This window comes from Elgaria multicarinata, chromosome 5 (assembly GCF_023053635.1).
Source record: "Elgaria multicarinata webbii isolate HBS135686 ecotype San Diego chromosome 5, rElgMul1.1.pri, whole genome shotgun sequence".
NCBI lineage: Eukaryota > Metazoa > Chordata > Lepidosauria > Squamata > Anguidae > Elgaria > Elgaria multicarinata.
In genome coordinates, this window is record NC_086175.1 from 114,907,103 (window position 1) to 114,928,822 (window position 21,720).

The 21,720-nt window shown below is 42.2% G+C and overlaps 1 protein-coding gene across 1 annotated transcript in view; it reads right to left on the reverse strand.

The window, feature by feature from the left end:
• DDX10 (DEAD-box helicase 10) overlaps positions 1-21,720 on the reverse strand; it is a 210,116-nt gene that overhangs the window by 60,620 nt on the left and 127,776 nt on the right. Inside the window, exon 15 of the mRNA XM_063127078.1 lies at positions 20,055-20,216. Within this exon, the coding sequence (XP_062983148.1) occupies positions 20,055-20,216 (162 nt within the window). The remainder of the gene's footprint in view (positions 1-20,054; positions 20,217-21,720) is intronic.

A 21,720-nucleotide genomic window follows, 5' to 3' on the forward strand; every position in this document is an offset into this window, starting at 1 on the left:
AGCTATCTGGTATATCTGTGAATGTCAACGATGAGCGCTTCGTCATTCCCAGAATGTAGATATGGTTCCAATAATGTGTTTTAAGGGGAGATGAGGGAGAAATGAGTTCAGTTCACATTTTAATACAAATGTACCCAATTCATACATCCCAAATTGAAATACAGTTATGCTTCAATATTCGCTCATGCGGGAGAATTTTACCAATTGAGATTACATATATCAGTGAAAATACATACAATTGCACACTATATTAAGGAACACCGGTAGCCAAGCATGTGCTTATTAGGGGAAATTGCATTTAACAATGTGCATATTAGGAGAAACACGCACAAAAATGTGCAGGGATTTTCATGTGGACTTTTTGAAACAAAATTGCTAACAGATGTGGAGGAAATGTGACAAAACAAAGTTCAGTCTTGTTGTTTTTTAAAAGGAACTGCACAAAGATGATATTCACAGACTTTAACATGACGCTCCTGTCCCGATGCTAACTTTTCTTTTTGTAACCAAAGCTCTGCCTGGTAGTTTAGAGCTATAATGGTCTTTTCACACATGCAGCTGATCAAATGGTGAACATGATGAAGAAAAACCCTCCTTGAGAGGTGTCACTCAGAAGATGGCAGTGGATTATATGCGTCAAGCCTTGTTATAATACATTGGAGTGGCAGAAGGGCAGACTGTTATTTTCAACATATCCTGCCAAGCCAGAATTGAAAGTAAGGATTATTAGTCTGTTTTTAGCTGTAGAGGTGCGAATTGATTAGCCATTGCAGGATACATTCCAATTTTTTGCCATTACTAAGCAATATGAAAAATCTAAGGACCTTGCAGGCCAGAGAAGACCAACCATAACAGTCTGTGGAACTCAAAGAAGACCACTGCAAAACAAAATACAAAGTGTCTTATGGCACCTTAAAGACTAACAAATGTATTCCCTTGGACACAGTCCATGAAAGCTTACGCTAGAATAAATGTGCAAGTCTTTAAGGTGTCACAGGACTCTTTGTTGTTTTTATTACAACAGACTAACACACTAAGTCATGGTGACCCTTTTGCAGTAAATGGCTAGAGCATGTCTAAACTGTGTTATTATTATTATTATTATTATTATTATTATTATTATTATTATTATTATTATTTATTTATTTATTTATTTATTTATTTATATAGCACCATCAGTGTACATGGTGCTGTACAGAGTAAAACAGTAAATAGCAAGACCCTGCCGCATAGGCTTACAATCTAATAAAATCATAGTAAAACAATAAGGAGGGGAAGAGAATGCAAACAGGTACAGGGTAGGTAGGGTAAGCAGGCACAGGGTAGGGTAAAACTAACAGTAGAAAGTAACAGTAGAAGTCTGCACAACATCAAGTTTTAAAAGCTTTAGGAAAAAGAAAAGTTTTTAGTTGAGCTTTAAAAGCTGCGGTGGAACTTGTAGTTCTCAAATGTTCTGGAAGAGCGTTCCAGGCGTAAGGGGCAGCAGAAGAGAATGGACGAAGCCGAGCAAGGGAAGTAGAGGCCCTTGGGCAGGCGAGAAACATGGCATCAGAGGAGCGAAGAGCACGAGCGGGGCAATAGTGTGAGATGAGAGAGGAGAGATAGGAAGGAGCTAGACCATGAAAAGCTTTGAAGGTTAACAGGAGAAGTTTATATTGGATTCTGTAGTGAATTGGAAGCCAATGAAGAGATTACTGTGGTTATAAAGCCACCATGGTACGAATGGTTCCCACGACATGCTAAGCCATAATGTTTAGGTCAAAATGCTTAACCACCATGGCTCAGCATGTCATCTGAACAGGGTCAATGGCCCCTCTGGAAATAGCTAAAAAAATAAAGAAATAAGGCTCCCCTGCTATTTTACAGAGGAGAAGGAGCAGTCTGTACCCCCTCACCTAAAATTAAGATGAAAACTTGCATGCACATGCACACACAACCAAATTCATACAATTTATTCTATGAAGAGTCCATTTATTTCAGTAGCGCAAAAGGAAGAGAATTTTTTTTTTAAAAAAAAAAGCCAGCTGAAATGGCCTGCGCAATCCACCAACTACTCCAGATAAAACAGAGGTGAAAATGACAACACATTCCTCTGCTCTATCTCTCCACCAATGCAGGCCATTTCTTGCCATCCCAGCAACCCAACTGTGACTTGTTCAATTCTTCTGCATTTCCTATAAGCGCCTTGGCCCAATAAGCCAGTAGTAGTCAATTTTCTAACTCCTCCAATCCAATTTCCAAACTACTTTGTCGTGGCCTGCTTTGCTGTAGCCTGTCAACCCATGTCACTGGGCCATTTCGGTGAAAAACTACCTGCTGCCTTTAAAGTGCTACCTTTGAAAAAGGAGCCGGAGAGAGTAAAGGTACATTAAGTGACCTGGGAGGAAGGGGAGGGGGGAGGGGAGAGAAAGCTAAGACAGCTGACAAACCAGAACAAGATGAAAACAGATTTGAAATAGGACAACATGAAAAATTCAGAGGAAAGATTCTTCTGAGCACAGGGTAATAAAATCTATTTTGGTGACAGTCATTCGTCTCACTCATCAAGTCAATCAAGTATAATTGAGCCAAACGGAAAAGACAGGGTGCAAATCACCAGGCTTCACTGCTGTGCAAGCTCTGATCATTTTACAGGGGCTTGCGTGGGGATCAGGGGCATGCCCCACTGAATGGAGAAGAGGTTACAGAGCAGAAAGCACCTGGTACATTTCACCCATCAAGATGCAGTGCTTGCCAGAGAAGATGGCCGATGGGAAAACAAGAAGCGTGCAGGTTGGGAGGGATTGCATTTCATGGACCAGCGGTAGCAACGTATGCAGAACCAGGACAATACATTAGACAGATGGCAACCTAATATATGGAATAATTTAGAGGAGGTGGGGAGAGGTTGGAAAACAGAAAAAGATAACGCACGCTTTATAGGAGCTAGGTTTTGTGTCTGTTTGTAAAGGAGAAATGCAGGTTGCTTACCTGTAACTGTAGTTCTTCGAGTGGTCATCTATGCATTCACACATATGGGCTTTGCGCCTGCGCAGAGACCAGACCGGAATCTCCAATAGCTTAGGGAAACGCTTTTGGGCGGGAACCCCTCCCCCACGCTACCGCGCATGTCCACGGGGTTCCCGCCCTTCCCTCAGTTTACAGGAGTCCGACATCGTGCCCCCATAAACATGAGTGTAAATCAATAAATAAGATAAAATAAATCTATAGTCAACTATGTCATTATCAAATATCACACCACCAAGAGGGGATGGTGGGTGGGTTGTGTGAATGCATAGATGACCACTCGAAGAACTACAGTTACAGGTAAGCAACCTGCATTTCTTCATCGTGGTCTCTATGCATCACACATATGGGCGAGTAGCAAGCTCACATACCTTGGAGGTGGGTTGGTGTACTATTTCAACACTTCCGAGAGCACCGCCCTTCCAAACGAACAGTCATGTCTGGATCGAGTGTCTAAGCTATAATGCTTGACAAATGTAGAAGGGGTGGACCAAGTCGCAGCCTTACAAACGTCCTGAAGTGGAACACCCCTGCTGAAGGCCACCGACGTCGACATCGCTCTGGTTGAATGAGCTGTCACAGGTCGATGTATCTCTAGCTTAGAGATAGAGTAGGCAAGTTCAATTGTCTCTACTATCCAGCGTGACAATCGCTGGCATGACACCGGGAGTCCCTTATAAGGCTCACCATAACATACGAATAGTTGTTTGGATTTTCTAAATCCTTCAGTTCTAGCTCTATAGAAAGAAAGAGCTCTTCTAACGTCCAGCATGTGGAGAGCAGTGTCTGTAGACGTTGTAGGGTTTGGAAAGAAGGCTGGCAAAATAATGTCCTGAGCCAAGTGAAAGGGTGTCACGACCTTGGGTAAAAAGGATGGGTCTGTTCGCAACACGACCTTGTCATTATGGAAAATTGTATATGGCGCATCAATTCTTAGAGCTCTAAGCTCACTTGCACGCCTTGCTGAAGTTATGGCTACCAGAAACACAGTCTTGAGAGTCAAGAGTCTTAAGTCCGTTGTAGCCATGGGCTCAAAGGGTTTCTTTATCAATGCATGGAGCACCACCGACAAGCTCCACGATGGTACGATGTTTCTAGTAGTCGGTATGGTGTTTTTCAAACCCTTTAAAAATTCCTTGGATGTAGGATGGGTGAAGGCGAGAACCCTTCTACACCTTCATGAAAAGCAGTGATGGCAGCCAAATGGACTCTGATGGACGAAAGTCCTAAGCCTCCTTGGAACAGTGAGAGTAGGTATTCTAGAATCACAGACATGGGACAAGCCTCAGCGATGTGATTCATTTGCACCGCAAATTTAGAAAACCTCTGCCACTTAGCCGCATATGATTTCCTTGTCGAAGGTTTTCTCGATGCAGTCAAAATACTCTGTACCGTCAACTGTTCGATACCGGAGGTTATGGCAGTATTCTCCATGCCGTCATCTTGAGTGTCGAGAGGTCTGGGTGTCGAACTCTGCCTTGGTGTCGAGACAGAAGGTTCGGTATCGATGGTAGCTCGATGTAATCCCTTTTCGACAGTCGAAGAGCATGAGGGAACCATGGTTGTCGAGGCCACCACGGCGCGATCAGAATACAGTTTGTGCCGTCTGTTCTTATCTTGGCCACGACTTTTGTCAGTAGTGGGAACGGTGGGAAAATGTATAGTAGTCCCCCTGTCCAGGTTCTTGCGAAGGCGTCTCCTAGCGAGTTCCTTCCGCTTCCTGCTCTGCTGCAGAAGTTGGTACAAACTGCGTTTTCTGCAGTGGCAAAGACATCGACAGACGGATCGCCCCAATATCGAAAGAGGTTGCTTCTTACTTCGATATCGAGCTCCCATTCGTGATCGACGTGGAAGGACCTGCTTAGGGAGTCCGCTACGATGTTCTCCTTCCCCGCTACGTGGATCGCAGTCAGGTAAGTTTGTCTCCTTATACACCAATTCCAAATCCTGAGTGCAGAGCGGGTTAAGGGGTATGACCTCGTTCCCCCTTGCCTGTTTATGTAACAGACAACAGTGGTGTTGTCTGTTGCAATCAGAACGTCTTTGCCCTCGATGATCTGGGCAAACGCTTTTAAAGCATTTTCCACAGCCAAGAGTTCTAGGTGATTGATATGATCCCCTTTCTGCCGAGGGGACCATCGACCTTGGACGGTGAGCGAATTGCAGTGAGCTCCCCATCCATCGAGAGAAGCGTCTGTCGTGATGGTAAGCGATGGTGCTCTTTGCTGAAAAGGAATCCCTTCCAGGAGGTTTCCCATCGAAAGCCACCATCTCAACGACGCCCGGACCTGACTCGGTATCGAAAGGTAAGTCCTGCGAGCGTTGCGTCGAAGATCGAAGGTCTTCAAGAACCACCCTTGAAGAATCCTCATTCGCAATCTGGCGAATCTGATGACAGCGGTCGTCGCCGCCATCAAACCCAGCAATCGTTGGATTGTCCATGCCGAAGGTTTTGCCTGGGTTTCGACATCGAGAATCAGGTCTCGAAGTGTTTTTGCCCTCGCAAGCGGGAGGTAAGCTCTTCCATCTCGAGACGACAGAGTCACTCCTATGAAGTCTATCGTTCGCTGAGGAGTCAGTATAGATTTTTCCTGATTGACCCACAGGCCAAGGGATTCTAAAAGTTCTAGAGTCGTGGCTATATTCTCCTGGAGCGTGTGACTGTCCTCCGCAACCAGGAGCCAGTCGTCTATGTATGGATAAACATGTATTTCCTTCTTCCGCAGGTGGGCACACACAACAGCCATCACCTTCGTGAAAACCCTCGGCGCCGTCGCGAGGCCGAAAGGAAGAACGTTGAATTGGAACTGCTCGACGCCGATGGAGAACCGTAGGTAAGTTCGATGCGACTTCCTGATGGCGATGTGGAAATACGCATCCTTCAGGTCTACTACCGCGAACCACACCCCTGTATGCAACAGTTGGAGGATAGAAGTGACTGTTGTCATACGAAACTTCCTTGGGGTGATATATTTGTTCAGTTGTCTTAAGTCCATGATCGGTCGAAGACCTCCATCTCTCTTCGGGACCGTGAAGTAACGGGAGAAAAATCCCTGGTTGAGCTCCTCTGTAGGTACGGGAGAGATGGCTCCCTTCGATAGTAAGGTCTGTACCTCGAGCAGCAGAGGAGGGGATGGTGCTGTTATCTTCACTCCCGAAGAGAAAGGAAGGCCATCGAATTCGATGGCGTAACCCGTCTTGATGATAGTGAGCACCCAGGAGTCGGATGTTATGAACTCCCATTGATGGTACTTGGGTGCTAGACGGTCTGTAAAGGGTAGTAGGCCTGGTACGGAGAAGTCAAAGCCGCTGCCTCTTTGAGAAATCCGGCTGATGTCTGCTTTGCTGGTATCGACCTTGATAAGGTCTCTTTCTCTGCATCTGTTGTTGCTGTTTTGGAGGTTGCTTGTCAAACTGGGGACGCTGTTGGATCTGCTGGTACGGTTGTCTAGTCCAGCGCCTTTGCTTTAATTGTGGTTGGGGTTGTGAGAAACCCATCTTTTTGGCGGTCGTACGAGCCTTATAAATCGAATCTAAAGACTCGTCGGTTTTGTTATTGAATAGCCCCTCTCCGTCAAAAGGCAGGCTCTCTATTCTGGTCTTAGTTTCGTTTGTCAAGTTGGCTGATCTCAGCCAAGCATGACGTCGAAGGGCTATAGAACCCATCATTGATTTGGAATGGGAATCCGTTTGATGTTTTGCCGAGTTTAACTGTAGATGGGCTATTGCCGTTGCCTCAGTGTGGAAGATTCTCGCTAACTCCCGTTTATCTTCAGGCAGATGGTCAGATAGAGAATTCAATTTTTCCAGGATGAATATCTGGTACCTGGCCATGGTAGCCTCGTACGCAGAGGTTCGTATTCCAAGAGAAGATGAAGCATACACCTTCCTGCCCAGGTAGTCTAACTTTCTACCTTCTCTGTCAGTGGGGGCTGAGTGCACCTTCTGGGATCTTCCCTGAGCAGATTCCACAATTATGGAATTCGGTTTCGGGTGCTGGAATAGAAACTCGGCATTGGCTTCTTTGACCTTGTACATTGACTCTAATCTTTTTGATGTGGACTGAGCTGCGCAAGGATTTTTCCATGAGATCTGTGCAGTCCTTCGTAGTGTAGGAGGTAAAGGAATAGCTATGGTAGAGCTAGACTCCGTTCGAGACACATCATAGATCGGGTCATCGTCAATCTCTGTTGGCTGGTCGATATCGAGACCTAGAGATTTTGCCATTCGGAGTACCTGATCTGAGAATTTTCCTACATCTTCAGATGCAGAGACAGGCTCATGAGCATTTACAATGTCATCAGGTGAAGGCATAGATGGGGCTACAGATACTACGGAGTCTGAGTCAGACCTGTAGTCCTCATCCGGAGAGTCTTGAGCCGCCCGCACCGTCTGATGTGCTGGCTGCAAAACCAATTCTTGCTGAGGTGAAGGAGCGACAACCGTAGCGGTCGGTATCGAACGATGCTCTATTCGCCCAACCCTACTATCACGGCTGCGAGGCGTATAGGATCGAGGATCTGGAGGAACCTGCAGGACTCTCGAATTCGGAGGAGGTTGTGCAAAATGTTCATATCGTCTGTGGTCAGATGGGTAATAGTCCCGGGGCCGATAATACTCCCAATCATAAGGGTAGTCACGTTGGTGTTCAGAGTATTGAGATACTCGATCAAAATCCGGACCAGGAGATCGGTGCCTTCGATCAAAAACCGGGCCAGGAGATCGATGTTGCCGATGTGGAACAAGCCTAGTCGACTCTTCCAGCTCAGTCGTGCACGGTACCTGAGCCGATGGTATGGATACAACCGATGTGGAGTCCCGAATTTCACCCTCCGACATGGAGCTCCTCGCAGTCGGTAAGGGTGCTGGTAGCGGCAATTGCGTCGATACCGAGGTCGGCGCCGACCCGGTAGGCTCAGCGGGTATCGAAGATAGGGTATCGACCCTCGAGGTGGAGCATTTTTCAGCGTCCTTCCTCTTTTTCTTCTTTTTCTTAAGCTGTTCCGCCGATTTAGGGGTCCGAGCCTTTTTCGAAATCTTCTTGGCTGCGGAAGCCGCTAGGGATCGGCCTGGCGTCAGGGGTATGGCCCTGTTATCCGCCATCAACTCCTCACCAACCACAATCGATTGAATTTCTGGGCTAAGGGATTTTTCCATTGCCCTCGAGGAGTGTTGTTCCTTACGCTTATGAGGCGTAGGTTCAGTTGCCCGCAGAGCCTTTTCCCACAGTATAGACCGCAGTCTATCTGATCTATTTTTCCGTGTTTGTTTGGTAAACGCCATACAATGGTGGCACTGTTGGACTTTATGCGCCTCGCCCAAACACAACACACACAGCGAGTGACCGTCCTTAGGTGGCAATTTAGCGCCACATTTCACGCACTTTCTGAAGGGGGCCCTTACGGCCATGCGCCTCAGGCGCCTCAGGCGATCGGTGATCGTTGGAAAAAAAGTAGGAATAACAACAATATATATAGATATATATATAAGAATTTTTTTTTTTTTTTTTTTTTTTAGGTAAGACAAGAAAGAGAAAAAAGTGCAGAAGAGAAGTCAAAAGCGAGGTAAAAACGGTAAGTAGCAAACAAGCTGGAGAGAACACGGTTTCTACGTCTAAGCACGATGGCGGACGACGAAGAACTGAGGGAAGGGCGGGAACCCCGTGGACATGCGCGGTAGCGTGGGGGAGGGGTTCCCGCCCAAAAGCGTTTCCCTAAGCTATTGGAGATTCCGGTCTGGTCTCTGCGCAGGCGCAAAGCCCATATGTGTGATGCATAGAGACCACGATGAAGAAGGTGGCTTTTTGAAGAAACCAGCAAGTAAAATTTTAGAGAAAGGTTCGTGCAAGGACAAATGCTGTCACCAGGCCCCTGTTCACATAAAACAGGTGTAATTTTACATTGTGGGAGAAAAGGTAGAGAATAAGTAACGCTTCGAGGCAGAAAATAAAAACTATTTTATTGAGATCCCCGATTCAAGAAAGCATCCGTGAAATACCTCTCAGCAAGATTGGACATTTACCAAAGGATTCTGCATTTTGTGTGATGGAAGTATGCAGAAGCTCCTAGATAAAATTAGAGCTGCATTGTGCCAGAAACAGGGGGGGGGGGCAGGGAGGCGAAGCAGAGATACAATGAAGGAACACACAAATCATAATCAAACCATTTTAGTTAAAACTATTTCAGAAAGTAGCTCATATATTTCACAACTAGGCTTTTATCTACAGACTTTCACAAGCCTCGATATCACTCAGATCTCCAGATTTTGTAAACTACTATAAGTTATTCAAGAGACAGTGCTTTCTTGGAGGCTGTATGCCCATATTTCACACTAAGAATGTGAGATGTTATCATTTGCTTTTGCTACACCGTAAACCATTTGCATGAAAAGAATCGGTGATTAAAAGCAAATGACTTGTGGACTTGAAAAACAGAACTATTGTGCTTTAAGGGAAGTACTGCATTTCATTCTTTAATACTGCTAAACATGCTAATGTCTTCTCATAAAGAGTTCTACATTTTGGCTGTATTGTACATTTCTAATAGAAAAGAACAAGAAAATACTCCTGGGAAGCAATTCATATTGTGGACATGATATGTACATTGTATCTATTGTATCAATGTCACAATGCCAACAGCAAATGTCATATCCTTGCCAGTTGTTTAAACTTTATATCCTTCCACATTTTCAGAATGGAAGCTCAATTCTCCCACTCTACTCTCCACCATATTGACCCTGTTCAGATGACATGCTTGGCCATGGTGGTTAAGCATTTTGAATTAAACATTATGTTTAGCATGTGGTGTGACACATAACTTGGCATGTCATGTGAACCATTCCTAACCATGGTGGCTACATAACCACAGTTTAAACATGCTCGCTAACCATTTGATGCAAAAGAGTTAACGGCCAAATCATGGGTAAGTGTGTTGTCTGAACAGAACCAATGTATGACACTGTCTTTGTTTTACTGTTGTTGTTGTTGTTGTTATGTTTTAAATTATTATTATTACATTACTATATGTCATACGCATTTTAGTGTAAGCCACAACGATTTAAGTAATATATCATAGAATCATAGAATAGCAGAGTTGGAAGGGGCCTACAAGGCCAACCAACCCCCTGCTCAATGCAGGAATCCACCCTAAAGCATCCCCGACAGATGGTTGTCCAGCTGCCTCTTGAATGCCTCTAGTGTGGGAGAGCCCACAACCTCCCTAGGTAACTGATTCCATTGTCGTACTGCTCTAACAGTCAGTAAGTTTTTCCTGATGTCCAGCTGGAATCTGGCTTCCTTTAACTTGAGCCCGTTATTCCGTGTCCTGCACTCTCAGAGAATCGAGAAGAGATCCTGGCCCTCCTCTGTGGGACAACCTTTTAAGTATTTGAAGAGTGCTATCATGTCTCCCCTCAATCTTCTCTTCTCCAGGCTAAACATGCCCAGTTCTTTCAGTCTCTCTTCATTGTTTCCAGACCCCTGATCATCCTGGTTGCCCTCCTCTGAACATGCTCCAGCTTGTCTGCGTCCTTCTTGAATTGTGGAGCCCAGAACTGGATGCAATACTCTAGATGAGGCCTAACCAGGGCCGAATAGAGAGGAACCAGTACCTCCCATGATTTGGAAGCTATACTTCTATTAATGCAGCCCAAAATAGCATTTTCCTTTCTTGCAGCCATATCACACTGTTGGCTCATATTCAGCTTGTGATCTACAACAATTCCAAGATCCTTCTCGTTTGTAGTATTGCTGAGCCAAGTATCCCCCAACTTGTAACTGTGCATTTGGTTTCTATTTCCTAAATGTAGAACTTGGCATTTATCCCTATTAAATTTCATTCTGTTGTTTTCAGCCCAGCACTCCAGCATAGTATAATAGGGATAATAGTATTTATACTTATTAATAGTATAAGTACTATTAATAAATCAATAACAAATGAAATGCCACTTCTGTAGGACAGGTTGATTTGACAGACTATCTCTGCAAGTGCTGCTCATTCCCAAAAGGTCTTCCTTCTCCTTGTTAAGATACCCCACTGGCAATGTACCCTTTACCTATCAGTCGTTCCACCTCTCTCTCTCCCACTCTCCATCCCAGTCTAAATCCATACACTCCAACAGTCTGGGTTCGAGCATGGCTGCACCATCCTAAAGCATTGATGGTGGCAGCATTGCAACTAACAGGGACTCTACAAGAGGTGACAGCAATGCAATCAGACTTGTCTCTTAACAACTAATAAGCCACCAAGGGAAGAAGTTGGTCATGCTAGTTTGGAATGATAATTCAACAAAATCAGAGGACAAAACAAATGTGAAGGGAATATCGTAGTGATGCAGCATGGGTGAAATTGGCAGTGCCAACTGGAGGTGAGTCTTGAGGAGATTCAAAACAGAATTTAATGCTGGGCATCCCAATTTCCTATTGTGTATGAACAGGGGCTGTGGGTGTCATGGCCCCAGGTGTTATGCCAACACTGGAGTCATCTTCAGAGGAGGAACCAGAACCCTCAGCACCAGCTGGCCCTTTAAGACACCCTGGCACTAGCCAAGAGGGTCTGAGACCATCAGGAGGGATGCCTTTGAATCTCCCTCCTAGAGAGCAGAGCGCTCCACTTCTGAGGCAGAGGGAGATGCTGGGCCACCACCCAGCCCTCGAAAATGCCAGCACCTTAAGATCCCCAATAGGATGGTGGCCAGGCAAAGGAGGGCTCACTTACTGAAGAAGACTGTTCATGAGTTGGGCTCTCCTCATGAGGAGGACATCTGACAAACTTCTAACAGGATGCAGCTGAGTAGTGGGTGGGATATAGAAGTTCTGGCTATATCAGCTCTCACTGATAACTGGAGAGCTGCAAGCAATAATGTTTGTGCTGGCTCTAGAGTTTGACGGTTTGTGCTATTGACACTTGGTCTCTTTCTTGGCCCTGCTTCTGGACTGTGTTATTTATCTGACTGACTGTGTTTTGATCTCTGCCTGCTATCTCAACCACTCCTGCCTTGGCCCAACCCCTACTGGACTTGTGCTTGACCATTTGCTTGCTAAATTGACTGCTCTGTTGTATACCTCCCTGTATTTGCAAAAAGCCAGGACTCAGTCTAGAGCACGGCAGTGAAGCCTCTGCAGACAATTCTAGGTAGCTCACTAGGCTAAATTCCAGCCTCAGTCTCATAGTTCAACCGTGGATTCTCCAATATACGTAGACAAAGATTTTGTAACCAGACTGGCATTGCATTTGGCCAAAGCCTAAGGTCCACAGACCATTGGAGATGGAGATCATGAGTGCCTGCTGGGAACAAAGTAGTGCTTCTGTACTCATCCTCCATTCTGTGTAACAGTCTGCATTGCTTTGGTTGAACATTTCAGCTGCAGCATTCTCTAGAGTGAATTTCACACATTACATAACTAGTTCTGAATCAACTCACATGGGGACTGACTTGCAGAACTTATTCCATTGTATGTAAAAGTTTCAGCCTAAGGGCAAATTGGCAATACGACGGATGTCTGCTTCTCAAAATTAATCACCTTTCCACTGTATTTTTTTAAAAAGAAAATAAATGTTCTTTTGTATGCACAGTAAATTTTCTCTATTTGAGGAGAGGGAAAATGTAATTTTCTAATCATAATTAATACATGACCTTACTATTTGCCTGAGGATATTTGTCAGACCTTACCTGCTACTTAAGAGAGGGGGGTGTAAGGAGGGAGAGGGAGAGAAACTCTACCACAGTCTATTTGAAATGAGGTAGAGGGGGAAACATTATTACTTTTCAAATGCGTTTAATTTTCTTGCCATAAAAGTGGGAAAAAATATAGAGGGGAATGGTCAGTCTCCTTCTAAACAAAAATTGTTATTAGATTGCATTCACAGAAACACTGAAGTAGGTTGGGACATTTACCATATTGTCAAAATTCAGGCAATCCTACAGACTCTTGACAGTCAATACTTTGAAGACATACTGTACTTCGTAAGTATTTTAATATGCCTGCCAATGTGTCACATCTGGGACACTCTCAAAAAAATAAAATAATAATACCCAAAGTAAGTGGGTGAAAGCATAGCAGGCAGGATTACGGGTATGTGTACGAGGAGATGGAAATTGTATCTGCCTTTGCATTGTTCGGAATGAGGACATCTTGACAATTTTGAGGAAGCTTGTTCTATTTACTGCCATATTGAACAGCAGCCTGAAAGTTGTGCTCTTGTCATTTTTGCACACATTATCTAAAGCAAGATCAGTTAATACGCAAGAGCCATGTGTCTTCCCCTGATTTTATGGGATTCTTGTTTTGGCTTATTTTCCCCATTTCATTCAAATTTCACAGGCCTGAAAGGCTCTTAAACATGGAAGCAGTTTTGTATTTAAATTGTCTACATAGTTTTCCAAAATCTGGAATACCTAAAATGACAGGATTTTAGGCTGGATTGAAACCGGAGGCATGCTTTACTCAATGTTCAAAGGACCATCTACTTTGTTGATCAGTTTACAGAACGATGAGCAGTTATCCTCCCTGAAGCCCTGGGAGAGCCTAGTTAATATTGACCCTGTTCAATATTAGCGTTTTAAGCTAAACGTTATGGCTTAGCATGTGGTGTGAGCCATAACTTGGCGTGTCATGTGAACCATTCCTAACCATGGTGGCTACATAACCATGGTTTAAACATGCTCACTAATCATTTGCTGCAAAAGGCTTAACAGCCAAACCATGTTATTTGAACAAGCCCAATGTATGACAATCCATTTTTTAAAAAGGGGGGGGGGGGAGAATGGTGCACATGATGGGAAAATGACAATATTGCTATATATGTAAAAAAAAACTCTTTTCTTTTTCATGATGTATTTTCTGTTCTGTTTTGTTGATATTCACAATAAAAAGGGGGGAATTAAAAAATGGTGTAGCATGTTGTGTGAACCACGATTTAGGCATGTCATGTAAACCATTCCTAACCATGGTGGATACATAACCACAGTTTATACACACTCACTAACCATTTGCTGCAAAAGGGTTAGCGGCCTAACCATGGCTTAGCATGATATCTGAACAATCCCACTGCTTACCATGCCTTAACCTCTCCTTTACCCAGTGCGTACTGGGTAATGTTGATATTTCCTGGAATTTCTATAGGCTGTGTCAGGCAGTCCTAGTGCTCCCTTACTCCCTCCTGTGGCTCAACAAAAACCAAAGTTAAGGAAAATATATAGCTCTGTGCTGGATACTTTAATACAAATTGTATTCTAACAGTAGAGCAGTAACAAATATAAAACCTTAATATGTAAAATCTGTAAATTATAACAGTTAAAATTAACAGGTTTTACATAAAGGTTTTTACTTTTTATATTGTTATATTTGTAATTGCTATACTGTTATAACACAATTTGTATTCTTTTGTTTTAAAGAGTCCTGCATAGAGGTATATCTCTTTTCTTAACTTTGGCTTTTGTTGATGGTGTATTTTGTTAAAGATTAGTTTTGCTTTGTTGTTTATGGCATTTCCAGCAGCTCAGACAAGGGTCCTGCCCAGACCTACCCAGAAATGCCAGAAATTGAACTTGGGACCTTTTGCATGCAAAGCATGTGATCTACCACTAAGCTACCTACAGCTCCTCTACAAGACGCAGGGACAATGTATTATTAGCAGAGAAAAGGAGAAACAAGGTAGCACAGGACCTTGCTGCTTAGAGAGGCACAGAGCACTGGATGCATCTAAAAATGCAACCCTATGGTAGGTCCTGCTATGTTTCCAGGGGCCCTACGCCCAGGTAAGTGTGCAAAGAACTACAACCTAAAATGGTGGCAATTTTAAAGACAATCTTCAGCATCTCTCATGCCATCATGTTCATCTTTTTTGCTCAAATTTCCTCTACCCCGCTCTATCCTAGGGGACTACCATAGCCCTGGGACCAGCATTTTAATATATTTCAAGCCCAAAAGCGTTCCATGGCCAAATCCATTTGTGAAATGTTGACCTATATATTTTCAATGCAATTTTTCACTTTAGCCTTTTAAAATTTTACTGTTTTTACTGGTTTTGTTTTTATTGCTCCAATGTTATATTATTTAAAATCATTGTATGGTTTTAAATAATAAAACTTTCATTGCTTTTTTTTTTTTAAAAGCAAATCAGGCAGTATATAAAATCTATCCACACATCACTCTATAATACTATGGTCATGTGCCAAATATTTCAAAACACAGAATCGTTTCCCAAGCTCTTGTTAAATATTTTTAATTTGTGTTTTTAATTAATCCCAATTTGATTTTATATCCAAATCAGTCAAAGGCTTAAAGAGGATCAAGTGCAAATCCCTTGAATTATCTGATAATCTCAAGGTACAGGAAGAGCATCTTTCAAATCAATCCTATGGTTGGCAAGTATAGTAGAAGTGTTTTATGAAGTCGCAATTGCCTAATAGTAGAGCTACACCCCTGCAGACAGCGCCTTGCTGGATGTAACAGTTCTGCCCTTTATTTGATACAAGACACTTCCCATTAACTTTCAGCAAGCTCTTGTTTGAATACTACAAAAGTGCAGAAAGCAAGATCGATCTGTATTTTATTATGCTCTTCATAATTTTAAGTACCTCTGTCAAGTCTATTAACTCTTCTTTCAAGGTTAAGTAATTCAAGACTTCAGATTTACATGGAAGTTCTATTTTCCTTCCCCCCCCCCCCTTATCTTTGCGCTGGGCCTTTTCAATCTTGTTTCCTACACTGCTGTGGGAAAGTGAAGGTGTCAAACTTGTGCACTTCTGTAATAACAAAATATATTTGTCTGTCCATCTGTCCATCACAGCCAAAGCTCCAAGACTGTGAAACTTAGACATCTGAAACTTGGGGTGCATACTAAGGGAACCATAGGAGTGTGCACATCAGAGTTATATTATTTTTAAATGTATTAATTAATATTCATTAATTAGAATGTGTCCATGTGGTTGAAGTCTGCAGTACTTCTTCAGCCACTGGGGGAAGTCTTCCCTAACCATTTTGCAGTCCATATAGTTTGAAGTCAGGCAAGATTAGAAGGCCAAGGGATAGAGTTATAGGCCTGCTGAGGGTAGTGCTGGAAAATCAGGGTTCTTTATCTTGTGGAGAGCCCCTATAGACCTGGGAAGCTCTCCTCTTCACAAAGTTGCCCTCCATAAGTCTGACTCTCCATGACAAGAGTGACAATGGAGGGAGACAGGGCTGGAGGGAAACCGCTTCTCGTGTGTTTAAACAACACATTTAGAGAACACCTGAACAGGGCTAGAGAGTTGTTAGCCGTCCTCACCTATGGATTCAGAACTTGGTAGCATAGCTGTCCAACTATATAAACTTGGATTTAAAACCTGGGCCTAATCTACACCAAGCAGGATATTTGACTATGAAAGCAGTATGGAAGCAGTATATAAAAGGCAGGAGCCACACAAAGCAGGATATAGCACTATGAAAGCGGTATATAATATGCTTTTAGGATGCTTTTTAGGATGTTTTAACAATGTATACTAAGTTTTTAACCAGTATTTTATGTATTTTATACTTACTGTTGTTCCCCACCTCAATCAAAATGGAGAGGCAGGTAAGAAAATATAATAATAATAATAATAATAATGATGATGATGATGATGTGTCAATGGGCCCCAACAATTGTCAGTGCACTTCAATACCACGATAAAGCAGTAGTGTGGCTCCTGCCTTTTATATACTGCTTTCATAGTCAAATATCCTGCTTGGTGTAGATTAGGCCTGAGTGTTGTCAGTGCACTTCAATACCGCTATAAAGCACTAGTGTGGCTCCTGCCTTTTATATACCACTTTCATAGTGCAATATCCTGCTTGGTGTAGATTAGACCCTGGAAAGGTGGCATCTAATGCCTTCATGTTATGCTACATCTATAGTTTTTGCACAGTTTGAATGGTCTCAACAACACAGATTTCAATGCCTTCCATAGGGCATAACTTCCATCTTAATAGTAAACACTTTCATATTTCAAATAAGTGTTTGATCAAAGTATTTTAAACCTATACTTGTCACTGGGGTATGGATAGCAAGTTTTCCAAATGTGAGGAATTTGAGAATAGAACAGCAAAATCATTTGATTTGTTTTCTCTTTGAAACAGCAGGAAAAATCAGTTTTAATATTTAAAAACTCGGAAAACGGAAGTAAAGCAATTCAATTTCAAGGGCAAGTGTTAATGAAGAAGTGTGAAATGACTGATCAAAATATTATAAATCACTGAGCCAGCTCAGTGACAAATTTATGAACTCTGAAAATTAAGTTTTGGTACTTCAATTGCCAGAACCAGTTATTAAACATTTTATCAGTCAATCCTTCAGACTCCTTACACTTTTTATAATGCATAAATGTACAACTAACATTAATTTGACATTTATTTTTTGGTTTTAAAAATGACTTCAGCAAACTGTTATGTTGGGGGGGGGGGAGATTTTAAAGTCCAGAATTTGAGAGTAGATGAAAAATGCATTTAAAAGCTCCAGCTTTATAGAACCTTTATTACTGGATTGAAGGTTTTTTTATATATACAATGGAATTTATTACCCTTCATGAAATGAAGGAAACTGTAAACAGTAATAAAAGAATATTGGCAAAGAGTATTGACACAAGTTTCTAAGTAATTCTTGATTTAGAATAATACTATAATTCTTGTACTTCATTTTGAGTACTCTTGAATAATGCTATAGTTTTCACATATAGATCTTTTAGTTCTGTTTCAAACAGAAGTATTCTCTTTGGAAAACACCTCTCTATACATTTATATTTGATAATTTCGTTAAGCATCCTTGTGAACTAAATAGAAATTTAAGACATATATTGGAAATAAGTCTCACAGAAATCCAAGGAACTTATTGTCATATAGAAACCACAATTCTGAGGAATGTAGGATTAGGTCCCATGGAAAAAAAATTTAAAGCACTACCCCCTCCCCCAAATTACAAAGCAGTCTGCAGATGAAGGGAATGGGAGAATTTTGCTAAGCATTCTTGTGGATTATTTAGAAATCTAATGCATAGACCAGCAACAGACATTACTATAATACTAAATTGCAACACAAGGCAGAACTAGATACAACGTCATAGTTGCTGCCAGAAGCAGCAAATGAATGTCAATTGTGGTGGTTCTTGTGTGCTTGTTTAGTAATTCCTTGGAAATGTGTACATGACTCTACCACATGCCCTTTGCCCAACCAGAAGAGGCAGAGACTATGGCCGTCTGCTGGCAGGAGCCCACAGTCCACACATTCACAGAAAAAGGCTTAAAGGCCAATAGGCCATTGAGAGAGGGAACTGCAGAGGAGGTAGCACGCTACAAGAAATTATTATTATTATTATTATTATTATTATTATTATTATTATTATTAATTATTTCCAACCTTTTCCCCAGTTTTCAAGGCAGTTTATAAGATTAAAACATATACAATTAAAACACATAAATATAAATTTACAAAAGTTAAAATAGAATTAAACGCACAGTAAAATTAAAAACATTTTTAATTTTTTTAAAAAAGCAGTAACAATAATAAAAAAAATCAAATACATTAACACAAGTCCACAGTATTTCCAAAAGCCTGTCAAAACAAAAAAAGGTTTTGCCTGCCTCCGAAAGTGTAACACAAAGGGAGGGAGCCAGCCTAGCCTCCCTGGGAAGGGAGTTCCAGAGCCTTGGAGCAGCCACTGTGAAGGCCCTCTCCCACGTACCCATTAGGTATGCCTGTGATATTGGTGGGACTGAGAGAAAGGCCTCCCCAGAAGATCTCAGAGCACAATGTTGTAAAGGAGAAGCTAATATAAAGAGAGAAAAGAGGGGGGGGGAACAATACTAGTAACAGAATACTAGTAACAATAGATTTAGTTGAAGAAGGCTCTCAAAAATGCAGCTGCTGTGGTGGTCAAAGAGGAACTGAGGGGAAAGGCAGAAGTGCCACCCCATGCCATGCGCAGGTGGAGGGCATAGAAGACTTCATGCCTAAAAGTTTCAGCTCTAGAAGGTTCCATTGGATGTTCTGCAAAAGCACAGAACCCATGTGTGTAAAACACAGAAATCACAAAGAAGAACTTTACTACTTTCCTTTAGGTTCGCTGAAGAAACAGATTATTTGTTCTTGTATTTATAAAGAACAGGGTGCAATCCTGATATAGGCTTTTAGCTGCTATATCAACATAAATGCTATAAATAACAATAATGAGAAGGAGGAGAATGATCAATGGTCAATAATGAGACAGAGCAGCATTTATAACTATTGTGTGCTGTCAAGTTCTCAAACTTTCAGCTCTGGTTTATGACAAATAAATGGTCCAGAAACAATCTTTGCATTTTTATGGCCTACAATTTAGGGTGTTTTTTTCTAAAATGCCAAATGGGGAGTTTGAAGCACTAGCACTAAAACTTTACATTATAGCTAAAATCAATCATATTATAGCTATGACATTTCTTGAATAATTCATTACCATTTCAAATAGTTCTCAATCACATCTATGCAAAATGTGGGCATTTAAATAAAATGTAATATGCCCAAGGCTTCACTAATACAAACCTCTCTGGTCCCCATAGTTCTTGATGGCATACCACCCCATGTCCTCCATTGTTATGGCCCTTCAAATATTGCCCTGTTCTCTACTATGGCTATCATGTAAATGCATTTAATCATCAAACTTCAGCTATTAGCCAGCTATCCTGGGTGGTTTGGTTGCCACTGCTGCATATTTGCTTCTTCACCACTTTGATAATATTTGGAACTAGAAGATCACCCAAGACTGACAGTGCACTTACTTGCTGGCTAGAGGTGCCTGTCCCCAGGGAATGACAACACAGCTGTGAGAAGTAACCATGTTGCCCACCCCCCTGCCTGATCTCCCTGGTTCCTACATCTGAGTAGCATAGGAAGTGATGTAACAAACACTACAGAAGATTTAAACAACACATGAATTTAATTGAAATAGTTCAATGTGCAAAGTCTCACGCGCACTGAAACATTATGCACACTTATCCCCATGCCAGAATTTCTCAGCATTTCTCAAACATTCCAACAAATGGGAGCAAGCTTGACTTACCCTGTGTTTTTCTTTAATTTTCTTTCTATATTCTTCTTTGTCGAATTTGTCCTCTTCCTGCAACCTCTCTTTTGCTTTGTCTAGATCGATGCCATCAGAATTGTCATCATCTTTTGCTTTGTCTTGGACAGACTTTTGTGCCGGTGGCCATTGCTGAATTAACTGAATCACAGAAGAACAATGAGAACATCATTGCATCATTCCCTCTATTTCCACAGTTCAGAAGTGAGTGTGGATCTTTGTGTAGCCAAAATGGCATCATCAACGCCCAAGAGGGAATTATCAGCAGGCTTGGAGAAACCCCAAGTACATAAAAACCTTTAGGAAAACAAAAACAAAACCCTAATGGGGAAGAAGCCCAAACAGCCTGAGCATACTGAGTGGACACAGAACATTGATGGACTTTGGGGGAAGGGGTTTGAGGAACTGTAGATCCAGGATCAAGGCAGAATGTAATGGAGATCCCTGGAGGAGGGCAAAGCTGGCTGACAGGAATGCTTCACAGGAATACTCCACATTGTCCCAATTTTATGTCTTATTGCTAAATTCAGAATGGCTGCTTTCATGAAAGATTTTAATTGCAATGGAAGGACTCTCTTTAGTCAATTCAGTGCCTATAAAGACATGCATTTGGGGGTCACACACACACATAAAAACGGGGGTTGAAGTGAGGGAAGAATGACCCAGAAATGTTTGGAGTGCAGAAGGTCCCAGAACACCTTCAATTCATAGTATCTCCACTTTAAAGGATCAGGGACCAAGTGATAGGAAAACCTCTGCCTGAAACCCTGGGGAATTCTTGCCAGTCAGAACAGACAATACTGAGTTAGATGAACAAATAGTTTGACCCATTCATAAGGCGACTTCCTGGGTTCTAAAAATTCTTTGCTGGTTTGGTCCAGAGGAATAAGAGAGATTCCCTAGAATTTTACCAAGCCAACTTTGGTGGATAGAAGGTCCATTTGCAAAGCACTACTGAGAATAGTTTTATTAATTTCAGACTGCGATTGATCCAGTCAAACACACTTAGCACTCCATCACACAGAATGTGCAATTAGGCTATTTTATGTTAAGATGATTTGTCTAGAGTCGAGCTGGGACACACGAAGGCAAGGCAGTCCAATGCTAGTTTGGTCTACGCCAGAGCAATGAGCCGTTCAGAGCGTGGAGTCAGGTTAGCCATTGTATAGGACCAGGAGGGACCCAACTGGCTTGTTCCGTCATCTAATCCTGCTGAGCTTGTAAGTGCAATAACCACCCTCTCCTCACCTGCAGTAGGAATGGAGTGGGGGGAGGAAAAATGGCAGAGCAGGTAGATGAACCTGTTACTATTATGGGGAAAGGGGGAGTTATTGGGCTGGGCGAAGCAAAGCCCTTAAAAGAATCCTGCATATTTATTTATTTATTTATTTATTGTATTTCTATACCGCCCAATAGCCGAAGCATAGAGCAACGGGGAAAGGAAGAAGCAAAGGACATGGTGAATGTGAGTATTAGTATGCAGAAAATGCACACCAATGAGATGGAGATAATACTCCTCATGCAATACTTATTAGGCACCTTATATTTTTACACATGTGCTTATTCAAACTGACAAGACCACATGCACAAATACCTGAAAAGGCCAGCCAGTGCCTTTAATGTCTTATTTCATTTTGCTCTTCCC